The 14,292-nt window shown below is 44.2% G+C and overlaps 1 protein-coding gene across 1 annotated transcript in view; it reads left to right on the forward strand.

The window, feature by feature from the left end:
• The window catches only part of SH3BP1 (SH3 domain binding protein 1), a 44,682-nt gene that overhangs the window by 8,184 nt on the left and 22,206 nt on the right, over positions 1-14,292 (forward strand). Inside the window, exons 2-8 of the mRNA XM_063134550.1 lie at positions 2,951-2,993; positions 5,014-5,118; positions 6,542-6,618; positions 8,714-8,825; positions 10,145-10,221; positions 11,337-11,472; positions 12,918-12,986. Coding sequence (XP_062990620.1) covers positions 2,951-2,993; positions 5,014-5,118; positions 6,542-6,618; positions 8,714-8,825; positions 10,145-10,221; positions 11,337-11,472; positions 12,918-12,986 — 619 coding nt within the window. The remainder of the gene's footprint in view (positions 1-2,950; positions 2,994-5,013; positions 5,119-6,541; positions 6,619-8,713; positions 8,826-10,144; positions 10,222-11,336; positions 11,473-12,917; positions 12,987-14,292) is intronic.

Genomic DNA, 14,292 nt, shown 5'->3' on the forward strand with positions numbered 1-14,292 from the left:
TAAATTACCACCCAGGTCAAAAACTTTGACTCTTTAAAACAAGACAAAAGAGTAGCACAAAGAGCACCAGTATGGACTGCACCTAGTAGGATGTACAGACAGGAAATGCACTATATCACATAGTGTGGAAAATCAACTGCAATTCCACTTGTAGCCTACAGTGCAAAATCAGTGATTTATTAGCAGCAAGCACCGTCTGTTCTGGAAGCGCCTTGGGTCTGGCTGCAAGAATCCCTCGCGCTTTTTCTAATCGCATCTAATCTTCCATTGCGTTATGAGCATATGCATCTCATTCTAAATGCTCCAGTTTTTATTTGGGAATGCTTTCGCTTGTCATAAAGCAACCAAATCATGATCCATCATGCCCTTTCCTCTTTTTAAACTACTTAATAGACAATGGTAACAGTGTTCTAGCAGGGAACAGCCTCCTTTTCATGAGGAGTCTACTTACAGGGTATGACTATAGATACATAGGTGTTTGTGTGCATTTATATTTTCTGGCGTCTCCAGCATGGTGCCCATGGGTATTAATGTGCCTACAGATCCCTCTCTTGGTGTGCATTGAGCTCTCTGCTCCTTCCATTTTTAATTCTATTAAGATTTTTTTTAAAATATTTTAACTGGGTGCTTTGCCAGGCTGAAAAGAGCCCCCCCCCCACCGCCACCGCCCCCAGCATTATCTTTATTTGGGTTCAACAGGATGTTTTTGTGTTCTGAAGCTCTGCCTTGTAGTTCAGTTCTTGGGTATGGTACTTTTCTTGTAGTCTCACCCAGGACCAGCCTTAGGGGTGGGCCACCTAGGCAATTGTATGGGCTTCTGAGCTGAAGGTGTGTGTGTGTGTGTGTGTGTGTGTGTGTGTGTGTGTGTGTGTGTCAAGCTGAGCACAGTGGCTGTATTTTTCGCATGCGCTGTCAGCAGTGAGCCAGGCTGGCATTTGCACTAGGTCAAAATCAGCAGAACACTGCCTTACTTTGAGGCAACCTTACCAAGCACTTAGTCCTTCAAATACTGCAAACACTGTAAGCACTATATAAATAATAAAATAAAGTCGCAAGCTGTAAAAGGTCAGCTGGATACCTTTTTCTTTTTATAACCTTTTTAATCTTTAAAAATAAAGAATGGGCTCGGCTTTGTCCAATTTCTTCTGCTGCCCCTTATGCCTGGAACGCTCTTCCAGAACATTTGAGAACTACAAGCTTTTAAAGCTCAGCTAAAAACTTTTCTTTTTCCTAAAGCTTTTAAAACTTGATGTTGTGCGGACTTTATACTGTTAGTTTTACCCTACCCTGTGCCTGCTTACCCTACCCTGTGCCTGTTTGCATTCTCTTCCCCTCCTTATTGTTTCATTATGATTTTATTAGAATGTAAGCCTATGCGGCAGGGCCTTGCTATTTACTGTTCAACTCTGTACAGCACCATGTACATTGATGGTGCTATATAAATTAATAATAATAATAATAATAATAATAATAATAATAATAATAATAACTGCTACAAAACAAAAAGTATTATTACGAAGCTGCGTTCCACAGTGCACGGCCACTGCTCAGAATGTGGCTTTTCAAACTTTGGCTTGTGCAAACTGTAGTGCTGTGGCAGAGCAATCAAGGTTCTGAGCAATGCCGTGCTCGATAAACAAAAATGATGCAAATGGCACACAACTGCTAGACATATAACAAATTGAAAAACTGGGGTGAAAGAATGGTTTTTATCATATATTTATAGATGTACTTTTTATATTTTTCTATATACAATATCACCACTTAGGCGTGAAGTAACATTAAATGTACTATGACAGAAAATTATGTATACATCAAGTTGTTTAACATTGATTGAACAGGCTGCAATAGCTGAATAAAGATGTTTTTACAATCAGAACAAATGGTCAAGCAACAGAAGAGACAGGCCTCCGGTTCTTTTAACCTGTTTCAAAAAACCTTTCTTCAGAGTATTTCAATTATTAGTTGAAAAGATATAAGTGAAATGGAGGTTATACATTCAGTACTTTTTAAGGAGCTATTATTAAAATGTTATCAAAGCTGTATCACAGCATCATCACAAAGCTACTACTGTGGGTGAATGGATAAACATCACACCTGCACCAGGCCCCATAAATCCTCTGGGTGGCCCTGCAGAACTGACTATGGGAACGTGACGGGGCTGGGGCCCCCATAAAAGGCACTCCTTGCCCCAGGGGCTATTTATCCTAGGGTTGGCACTGGTCTCACCAGTTTATCTTCTGGGAAATCAGTGTTTGTGACTCGGTATGCCCACCATGGCAGCCTTTCTATGAATGACCAAGTCCCTCCTCCATGTCAGCCATTTTGTGAGAATGACCACGACACACACTCAAAATTTCAGATGTGCCCACTGACCCAAATGATCTGGTGAGCCCCTGATTAGATGTATTCTGTTGTGAAAGCCATAATGAGTTTATTTATATATACCTATAAAATAACTCTGTACGTAACAAACAGTGGACAGAGAGTTGGATTTCGGAAGCGAGACCCTGGGTTCAAATCCCCACTCAACCACCAAGCTCACTGGGTGACCTTGGGCCAATAATTAGCTTTTTTCAGGGGTGATGTCGGGATAAAATGGGATACCAAGCACATAACCCTGCCTTCAGCTCCTCAGAAGAAAGGCAGGATACAAATGTGATAAATAACAGATGCAAGAAACTGGCAGATATAAACTCTTCAGTGCTGACGTCTACAAAACTGTCAAAACATTAAATTCTAATAAAATGCAGCACATCTTTGGCCACAGGGTTATGCTGAATCGTACAAAGATGTTAAAAAATGGGACTTGACACCCAAAGCCATTATCTGTTTCATTGAATTAGCTTTGTTCTGAATTTCCTCCTCCTGCTCCCTGTAGCCACAATATAATGCACATGTACAGTGTCCATCTGTGACCCCTTTTCTCCCCCTGCTCCTTCTTCCCTAGAGCCCAAGAAACAGCCGAATACTTGACAGAAGACTTGCTACAGGTGAGGCGTGGGGCTGATCTGCAGGCATGTGCTTACCTGTACCTGCAGGCGTGGAAAGGAAGAGTTTCTTGTCTTACAGTGTCAGTATATGGTTTGTTTTCTCTTTCCTCATGCCTGAGTCATGGGGCAACCTTGGATTGGATCCATCTTCTCCCTAGAATGATCCAGACGTTGTAGTGAAAGTTTCAAGCTCCATCAAAGCAGCAAAATCTATTGCAATTGGAAGTGGGGATGAGGGGAGGTTCCCAGGAGATCTTGAGTGCGAAAGAAGGCACAACTGAGAGCTGGGGACAGACCTGAAAATCACCATTGCACTGATTCTCAACTGAAGGCTTCACTACCTCCCAACCTGCTCTCCAAAGCCTCTCCAAACTCCACGCCACAAAATCTGCTCTTCTTTTTCCATCACCTAAGCCTGTAAGGTACAACAGCCTGCTGATGCCCATAAAAAGAAGAAAGGTGTGCCCCAGTAAACCTGCCTGCATACATTTGCATTGCTTTTTCCATGCTTTAATCCAGACTGGTGCCCTTTAGCTGTGTTGGATAATAATTCCCGTTATCCGCAGCCAGCGTTGCCACTGTGTGTGTGTGGGTAGATTGGGTCTCTCCGCTTAAATTAGGGGAGCTGAACCTCAGGTCTATGGTCCAAATGCTGCCTGTCTAGGGTCCCCCAGCTGGTCATGTCCCTTTCCCACAACTGCCAAACGTTTGATGTTTCGCAGGCTTTTACATCTTTCCCCCCATCCTAAAAGATTGACATGCCTCTCTCAAGTCTTAGTTATTAGCAGGAAGAGCTTGAACCTAAATTATGCTGTTGTTTGTTTGTTTGTTGGTTGGTTGGTATTTTGCCCCTGCCCCCTTTTGCCTTTGACCCCGCCCACCTACTAGTGCTGCCCCCTAGAATCTTCTCTGGAATTGAATTCAGCCCTCGAGCTGTAGTTTTTTAATGACCTGGGGAAACTAAACGTAACAGACCGCAGCCTCAGGATGGGCTGGAGTCCATTGCTAGAGTTGTGCAAGCTTCAGGATTTGGTTTTGGATTTCCATCCAAGGACATGCACGTTCTGAAGCACGTGGGAGGCTTGGCAATCACTGCAGCGGCTGGATGATACTAGCAACAGCAGCAGCAGTGGCGATCGCAGTGACAAAACACGACTGCACACCGTTCCTGGGAGTTGTAGGAATTTACTAGAGTACCGGGTCTCTTGAGCTGTTCAGGGGAAATGGCGGATCCATCCTAAAATGGCCGTCGGGATTCAGATATCCAAAACCAAATCCCAAAGCTTGCACAGCCCTATTGTCTACGTGCTTGCAAATAGGGCTTTGCATTCTTGAGTGCCACATGTGTAGGGTGACCATATTTGGGAAACCAAAAAAGAGGACACCTAGTGTGTGTGGGGGGGAAGCAGCTTTCTGAGTCCTGCAGAAAGTACGTTATTCCCCCGCCACCTTAAAGAACCCGATTGGAGTGGAGGAGGGGAAAGGTTTTCATTCTGCACCACCACCATCCACTCCAATTGGGGCCTTTTCTATAATGTCCACGAATGACCCACTTTCCCCTTTAAGACCTCAATTGGAGCTCGGGGTGGGGGAATGATGTGCCTCAAGAAAGCGTGTCATTCCCTCCTGCCATGCTAATGGCAGCCTTAAAGGGGAAGGTGTGTCATTCCAGGACATTATTGAAAATTATAGAAAATCCCCCCTGACACCATGGAAAGAACAAAAACCAGGACAAATCCGGGGAAATCCTGACAGTTGGTCACCCTACACATGTGTGATACAAACAATGAGATTTTGAGAAACCCAAATCCTGTTCCTGACGCCAACGAATTCTGTGAAGGAGCTCATGGAGGATGGTGAACTGAACAGCACTAAACATTTTCTTCGGTGGCACAACAGGAGTTCTTTGGGGAAAAGAAAAATACACACCTTTGAAACAGGAATTGATGTATGGAGAATATATGCCTTTTTCAGTTTACTGTTTTTAATTCTCTCTTCTTTTACTGCCCCCACCCCCCAGATTGAACAGAGAATTGAACCAGCCAAGCGAGCGGCACACAATGTGCACAAGAGGCTTGTGGCTTGCCTCCAGGGCCAATATGGAGCAGACATGGACAAACGGGTGGTAAGTCAGAGCTGGAACTCCCCGCATTTTTCTTCTTCCTTAAATGGGGCAGTTTTGGATCTCATCCTTTCCTCTAGGCCAATTCTGCTGTTCAAATCACCCGCATACATGCCCGGGAAGTTGATGGGGAAAACAACAGCAACTATGGACACAAGTCGTGCCTGTCAAATTTCGCTCTTCCACATCTAATAGCAATTTTGGGTGACAATTTGGAGTTGGGACTGCAGCACAAGGACAAAACATTAGCACCCCCTCACTGCTGGGCCACATGCTGTATCCAAATTCCCTCCTTCCACCTGCTTTTTAAGAGAGAGAGAAAACACAGGAGTTGTGATTTTATAGATTTATTTGTTACATCTTTATTTATTTGCTACATTTATATCCTGCCTTTCCTCTCAAGAGCCCAAGGTAGCAAACCCCCTTGCAGGGAGTTGGATAACCACTGTTTGTTATGTAGTCCTTTGAAAGCAAATCAAAATTACCTGCCCCCACACAATAGCCCAGCATTTCAAGGACATTTTCTTTTTCTTTTTTTTAAATTCCATTCTTCTTCGACTTGTGCTTGCTCCCCATCTCCATCACATTCAAGGATATCTCAAGTTTCCCTTAGAAATTAATTTGAATGAATAGACCAAATCAAGTCATTTTTGTAGTCTAGTCAGTTTCATTACTCTGTAATAGGACTAAAGGAAGCCACTGCAGTTATAGGTAAAAAGCTCCTTTCTTTGTACAGTTATTTTTATGTTTATACAAGTTATGTATGTTTGTATAAACTTTCGTAGCCAGCTGTGTTAATACTACAGTAAACAGTAAATGGGGGTGCTGGGCAGTCGAGTCCATCTCAGGTTACTGTGTCATACCTGTTGTTATACAACTTTTCTACTCAAGGCATTTATTGTGCACTCATCATTCCCTACTCATGGTTGTTCATGAGTTCTTTAGATGACATTGTGACTCTCCAGTTTCGCTTCTGCTTGCAAACTGCACTTTCAGCAAGTTTTTTGCAGAGCAGGAAAAATGAAGTATTATTTGTGAAAGTAAATGAAAATGCTTTTTCCTCTTGTATTTTTGCACTATTCCACTATACCACAGTGCCACCTAGCGATTATGTAGCAGAAAAACAGGAAAGGAAATACACCTTGTGTAATGCTTGGATCTCAATTCTGCAATGAACCTGAAAGTAGATGCAGTGAATTAACAGCCTCGTGTAGACAATCCCATAGTTACTAGTGATTCTTATGCCAATAGTGAGAGCAAAAAGTTCTGCCTCAACCACAAGATCACATAATGTAGGTGGAAAATATTGTTGTCATAGGTATTGGCAGTTATTGGTTCAGAGCTGGGCTTCACTCTGTTACAAGAAAAGGCTGGGGATTTGCCTTGTCTGTTCATAGTCTTTTCTCATCTTCTGATTTTTCTGCAGAAGAAGTTGCCTTTGATGGCCCTGTCCATCACCATGGCAGAAAGCTTCAAGGAACTAGACACTGATTCCAGCCTTGGGTAAGAATCCTTGCGTTTTATAGATTAAGGAGCATGCAAAGATTAAGATTTTATAGATTAAGGAGCATGCAAAGAAAACATTCATCTGTAGAACATAAGCAAGCAAGAGGTATTCCAGGAGTTGCACCCAGTGGATTGTTTCCAGTGTTAGTCTAATTTAAGTCCCATTCAATTCAATGGTCTATTCCAGTGCTAGGTAACCTTTTGGGGCCCATGGGAACATTTGGCAATTTGAGAAGCTGTCCTGGGCACCATAGCATCTCAGCTATGAAAGATCCGGACTGCACCATACACGAGTTGTGACATCTCTTTGGATAGCAATAGGGGGTTGAACAAGCCATGTTTATCATCCTGTCCAGGCCTCCTGGTCCATCTGTGCAAAACCACAGACGAGATGGATGGCAGCTTCCTTCAGTATTTATTTGCTTATTTATTCAAGAGAATTTCTATATTGCTTTTTCATTTAAACAATATATATCCCACAAGATTGTTTACTGCCCACAGAGCTTCAGTTATTAGGTGGTATAAAAATGTAATAAATAAATAAGGTAAAATCATGATAAAATACAATAAAACCAGTCATTAAAACAATACAACAGTGGCCTGAGTTGTATGTAATGACAAACCGAAGTATGGGTTGAGAATGGGTTGTTGTTAAATCGTGGGTCACTATTACCTGTGAACCCTGCACTATGGTTTAACTATTGTTAATTATGATCAGGAAGACAACCTATGGTCTGTTGGTTTGTGAATTCTGAGTTGTTTGTGGTTAACTGCCCATAGTTAAAGCATATTCAGGGTTTGTACATAATGACAACCCATGATTCAACAACAGCCACTCCACAATTTAACAACCCATACTCAACCCATACTCTGGGTTGTTATTACATGTGAACCATCTCATTAAAATAACCAAGGACAGTTGACAATGCCAGCAGTAAGGGAAATACTTGGGCAAACAAGTTTTTCTTCAGTTGTTGGTGGAAGCACTCCACACTAAAAGCCTGCCTGATCTCAGTAGTGAGATCATTCCACATGGTGGGCATCACAGTTGAGAACTCCCTCCTCCACACCATGGCCAAACGAACCTCAGTAGACTATGGAGCAAGCCCTCCCTCTCAGAATGTAGAGACCGGGGCAGCTCTGTGTTCTGAGAGAGGTAACCTGGTCCTGAACTGTTTAGGGACTTAGAAACCACCAATAACACCTTGAATATGGCTCGGCAGCTAATTGGCAGGCAGTGTAGCATGTGTGGTAGCAAACTCTACTGAGCTATCTAGCTGGCTGCCGCATTCTGCACTAGCTGCGGCTTCTGAACCAGTCTCAAGCGCAGTAGTCTGACCTTGAGGTTACCAATGCATGGATCACACTAAGCTCCAAGTGGATAGAGGGTCATCACACAGAAGAGGGACCAAGTAGCCTGAGGGTTTTGCGTGTTTTAGACATGCTGATATCCTCCACAAGATCCACTTTGGTCTATCAGTAATTGGATAGGTGCAGTGCCTGAGTGGCTAACCAATGTCAGGTGTGCATACCTGCCACTCACACGGCATGCCACATGGGAAGGGAGTTTCTCGAAAGGGTCATGGATCCGGCCCTGATGTCTGCATTAAACCTTCTGTGAGTGGGTCAAAACTGGCATTGCTTTCAACCTATATCTAGCAGCTATGTGTCTCACATATTTTACTCTAGAGCAGGCCCAGGGCCTTCAATACAGAACTTAAAGCCCCTCTATCCCTCGATCTATGCTAAGATCTGGAGCCTACACTACAGTAAAATAGGGGTAGGGGAGGCATAGCTGCTAGATAAGGATTTAAAGTGATGTCTGTTTTGGCCCTGAGTATGTTCTATACCCATGAGAGCAGTGATTCAGAATCCAGGTGAAACTAGGTGTGCCAATAAGCAATCACTTTTTGTTTCATAAATAGCTGCTGCTGTGGGGAGGAACATCAAGACCACAACAGGAGGAGGAGGAAATTCAACCCTTAGCCCCCAGCTGTAGGGAGTGCACGCTCCTCATCTTCCATGCCAGCAGAAAGAGGTTAACTCAGGTTATACACACTCAGTAACTCTTTCTTTCCTTCTTTGCTTACAGAAAAGCTCTAGAAATGAGTTGCTTCATTCAGAACATGCTAGCCAAGATCCTTGCTGAGTTTGAAATGGCCCTTGAACGAGATGTCCTCCTACCCTTGAATAGACTGAGTGAGGTATCTTTCATTCCTTTCTTATCTGCTTGCCCTGAGTGTTCCTTCTGTACTTTATTTTTTTATTTATTAAATTCATATCCTACTTTTTTTCCTCCAAGAGACCTAAGGAGGCTTCCATGATCCTCCTCTCCAGAGGTTCTCCGCCCCCATTTTAGACCCACATACCACTATGGTGCATTTGTGACTATGGCTGACCATTTGTCATCGTATGATCTTGAAGGGGTCATCATGGTAACGAGCACATAATTCTTCTTGAATCTTCTGTTCCCCCAAAATGTTCCCAAAGATCTAAAATCTACTTATTCATTGCTAGTGCTACTTGTACCAGACAGCGATAAAAGTATGAAATGTTAATAAAAAGAGCCTTCTGCAAAATTGTATGCAGCTACGCAGCTGAGCGTTTGTAGAATGTTTAAAAGGCTGCACAGTTCACAGCTGCATGGATGCAGAGGTTCCCATGGAAAAGAATGACTTTTTTTTTAATGTCTGACTTTCTAGACAAGTGGAGGAAAGTCAGAAAATGAAAGGGAAATTGCCTATTTGTTTCCCGCAGTGTCATTTCCCCCCTGCCAAAGGTGGGGCAGAAAGCGTAAACCTCTCCCACTCTGTGAGCTTAGAATCATAGAATCATAGAGTTGGAAGGGGCCTATAAGGCCATCGAGTCCAAACCCCTGCTCAATGCAGGAATCCACCTTAAAGCATCCCTGACAGATGGTTGTCCAGCTTCCTCTTGAATGCCTCTAGTGTGGGAGAGCCTACAACCTCCCTAGGTAACTAGTTCCATTGTCGTACTGCTTAAAACCTCTCCCACCATTTAAGTATGACAATAGCGTGTCACTTGTCCATACTGCAAATACTTGTGCAGCAACTGCACAGGAGAGAGGGGGGAAACCATCACAAATCAGGTCAGGGGAAAAAATGGAATAAAAAAGCCAGATATCCTGGAGATATCACAGATTGGCTGTTGCATTGTGTGGAGAGCCAGTGTGGTATAGTGGCTAGAGTGATGGACTGGGAATCAGGAGATCCGGGTTTTAGCCCCACTCAGCCATGGAAACTCACTGGGTGACTTTGGGCCAGTCACAGACTCTCAGCCCAACCTACCTCACAGGGCTGTTGTTGGGTAAAAAGGAGAAGAGAAGAGGAGGAGGAGGAGAATTATGTATGCTGCCCTGGGTTCCTTGGAGGAAAAAAGGTGGGATATAAATGTAGTGAATAAATAAAATAAATAAATAATTACGAGTGAGTGGGACATTGTAGCAATGAACAAGAAGGCTAATGTGAACAGGCCCTAATGGCTCCATTCTAAACTCTTTCAGGAGGAACTACCCGTCATCCTAAAACAAAAGAAGAATCTTCAGAAACATATTCTGGATTGGAATGCCATCAAAAGCCGGTACTGAGAGAGGACTGTGAGGGGAGGGGTGAGATTGGGGGCGCTTGATGAATCCTCCAAAAAAGGGGGTGTAGGTGAAGGAACTGGCTGCTTTTGCCTGTGAGAAGAAATGTGTCAGAGTCCTTGAAATGCAGCCCTTGCTCAGGTCGATCCTGTGTTTGCGAAGCTGTTTTCTGTTACATCAGCGCTGCTCTAAATATTCCCTGCTACTCAAGGCAGGGAAACGCTGAGTCAGTATTTGTAAGGGGCTGAGATCGTAGGCTGGTGCAGATGGTTCTGCCCAGGGCCAGCAGATGAAGCAGCGTGTGACTTTGTCTTAGTCATCCTATCTCTTAGAGCAACCAACCCGAAAAGAGAAGGGGGCAGCGTAAACACTACCAGGCGAAGAAGGGGGGCAGGGAAAGCCTCCCAATATGAATGTGGTCCATTGCAGGTTTTTGTCTTGCCTTCACCTGCCTGTCTGTTTAGCCACGTGTCAAATAGCAGTCTTGTTTAATGCGTTAGCATCACCGGACGTACTTTCCTGTATTACTATCTGTTTTCAGGGCAGCATACCTGGGTCTGCCCTGAGAGAAGGGTCTTCCCACCCTTCCCACCCTTCATTTTATCCCCACAAAAACCCTATGAGGTAGGGTACTCTGAGAGATGGCAACTAGTCTAAGACCAGCCAGTAAGGGTCATGGCTAAGAAGGGATTTGAACCCAGGTCTCCCCAATCCTGGTCCAATACTCTAACCCAGCCTTCCCCAACCTGGTGCCCTTCAAATGTTTTGGATTACAACTCCCAGGATCCTTGACCATTGGCTATATTGTCTGGGGTTGATGGGAGTTGAAGTCTAAAACATCTGGAGAGCACCAGGTTGCAGGGAAGCTGCTAACCATTACACCACGCAGCCTCCCCCTGGGTTAGCTCATGCTTGGTTTTCCCATTGCACATGCAAACGTAGCAAAATGCAGCTCTTGCATATGGAGACAGCTGCTTGCACACGACAGCAGAAAGCCTGTTATTACAAAAGCATGGCGCATATCTGACATGTAATCAGTCTCTTGTCTAATATGTTGCTTCCTAATGTTTGGATGCCATCAAATCAACCCTCACCTCTGGCCCTTCTGAAGTCTGAACCAAGCCGCCAAGAATTCCAGTAACAGCGTCAGTGCTAGCACTGGTCCAGCAGGGTCAGCAGCAGCCATCAAGCTAGAAAATCTGAAGGAGGAGGAAGAAGAGATGAGGAGGAGGGTTGAGCAGAGTAAGGTAGGTGTAAACTGAAGCTGTCTTCCTGGAGATCAAAGTTAAAATTCCCCTTCCCAGCTCTGGAAACGGAAACATGCTTGTATGGGAAATACACTAAGATTGGGGTGGAGGTGAGGGAAAAACTAGAAAGCAAAACAGAACTATGGCAAGAGTGTTGGTGAAGACGTGGCCACACAAATCCCTGGATCTCTTTTGCTTTGACGCTTTAGTGATGCAAGACCCGCCTTGTATCATCTATACCGTGTTGTTGATTGCTGCTGTTTGGAAGCCGCAAGTGAGGTCCAAATGGCAAACCAGAGCAGTTGCTGATGGGCTTGTACTCCCAGACGTTGTGTGAGATCTAGAAGGGTGTCAGCGCAAGTCGTCCTGCATCACACTGTGCTCCTGTTTTAGTGGTGCAAAGGACCTTCCAATCGCTACAATGTATGGGCAGCCTGAGCCCTTCTTGGCTCCCACTGGCAGTATATGGGTATCCTGAGATTCATGCTGCTGTATCTAAGGATGTGTGAGAACAGGAGTGCATTTTTGCATAAAGTGTTTGCACATCCCCAAACTTGTGATCGTATTTGAAAAAATTCACACTTTTGAAAAATGTGCACTTTAAAAAGCCCGTTAAAAATGCATTTTATGCTTTAGTCGATGGAGAGTGTGTGTGTACATTTTTAAACATCCAGACAGAAATGCAATTTTTTCCCATTTGAATGAACTGAAAAACAGCTTGCAAACTAAAACAGGGGTGAGCCAAGCTGATCTTTGAAATGAAGTTCAAAACGTTTCAGTGAGTTCCATCCCTGCTTTCCCCTTCCCTAGCTATATCATGGTAATAGGCCACCACCTAGATATGTCATAATAGGCTGGAATGTAGTTACTATTTCATTAATTAATTAATTAATTAATTAATTGAGTTCACCCCCTACCAGGTGCCCTGGATAACGTACAATAAAATTATCATTTAAACTAAAACACTCAGAAATGCAGGAGCAAAAACTATATAATAAAATTTGAGAGGAGCATCAAACTAAAAGTGTGTCAAAACGTCATACAGTATTTACCTGTGTAAAGCAGAAAAAGGAAGGAGCCAATCTCGCTTCCCTTGGGAGGAAGTTCCACCATCAGGGTGCTGCTACTGAAAAGGCCCTGTCTTGAGTAACCACCACTCTAGGTGGTGATGATAAATTCTAGGGAGGTTCCAGTTGAGGCTGGTGGCTCCGATTTTGGTGGGGCTGTGAATCCTATTTTGGAGCTAGAGTTCAGCACCTTGGATATTTCTTTTAGAGTTCTAGCTGGTTCGGACTGAAACCCAGAATGAATTTACTGTCCCACCAAAAACCCATCTTACAGGCCTTCACTGGCAGGTTCATGTAACAAAGAGGGGATGAGATATTTCTTTGCTCAGTTCATTATGAAGGGAACAAAGTATAATGCACCCACATTTTGTCCTCTAGGATGAGTACATGGCAGACCTATACCACTTTTCAACCAAGGAGGAGAGCTATGCCAAGTATTTTATCAAAGTAAGTCGAATCCCTCATCTCTTTCTTCCATTAACGTTATCCTTACATGTGAGATTGTGTGTATACCTGAGAGAGCACGTCCTCCCTTACCAACCTGCCTGATCGTGCTGCTGGAGGTTCCACATGGACCTATGGCCCGACTGGAGTCCACCAGGGGGGAATCCGCACGTCGTTCTGAAATCGCTTCTAAGCGACCCCAGTGCGGCGTGAAAGTGAGCGTGTAACTTGCCTTTTGAAGAGCCGACGAAGAGACGTCCTTCCTGCCGCCGCCGCCACCCAACTCCCTCCTCGCTGGCTGGGACGGAAAGCTCGGGGGAAGAAGGCGGGGTGGAGAGCTTCTTCCGCTCTCAACCCCGCCTTCTTCAGCCGAGCTCTCCTCGCCGGTTGGCGAGGAGGTCTGTGGGTGGCGGCGGCGGCGGAAAGGACGTCTCTTCGCGGTCTCTTCAAAAGGCAAGTTACACACTCGCTTTCACGCCGCACTGGGGTCGCTTAGAAGCGATTTCAGAACGACGTGCGGATTCCCCCCAGGAGAAGAGCCTTTAATGTGGTGGCCCCTTCCCTTCTGAACTCCCTGCCCCTGCAGATCAGGCAGGTGCCAACAGTAGGCTGTTTCCAGCGCCTCCTGAAAACAACTCTTTTCAAGGAAGCATTCCTCAACTGACTGTTTTACTGGTCCTTTGTTTTTAACAATTTGAACAATTTTTATTTGCTTTTTTAATCTTTCTTTTTTACTGTTTATCCCTGTGTTCACTACTCCAGAATCTATTTTGGATAGGGAGCAGTATATAAATATTGTAAATAAATAAATAAATAAATACACTTGTATTCTGATGGTGGATGGTGGGGAGCAAAAGTAATGCCCCCCACAAAATACAAAACAAACAAAAAACACAACCAAACATTTTGTAGCTTAAAGCTCTTACTGCTGATAAGTAAGCCTTGGGATTGTCATTTTAACCTTTTAGAAAGGTGGAACATAACAGAAGAAAAGCCAGGAAGCTATCATACGACTTGTAGTTAGGGGAAAGAGGTGGTATCAGGGGAAGGTTTATTGCTGTAAGCTGCCTTGAGAGGTCTTCTGCCCTGAAAGGTAGCCAAGAAATGTTTTAAATACATTAAATAAATAAGGCGGCATGGCCATTGGGGGAACCCCGGAGTGCTGGATTTGGCTAGGTTTTGCTTCTCCTCCAGGGCCTTTCCTCTTGCATCTACCTCTCCTTGGAAAAGATCCATCCCCATAACCATCCATCTAATCCCTCTTTGCTTTCATGCCACACCTCATAACAACGTAAAAAGAGCCAAGCTG

The sequence above is a fragment of the Elgaria multicarinata genome, chromosome 9 (genome assembly GCF_023053635.1).
Source record: "Elgaria multicarinata webbii isolate HBS135686 ecotype San Diego chromosome 9, rElgMul1.1.pri, whole genome shotgun sequence".
In the NCBI taxonomy this organism is placed as follows: Eukaryota; Metazoa; Chordata; class Lepidosauria; order Squamata; family Anguidae; genus Elgaria; species Elgaria multicarinata.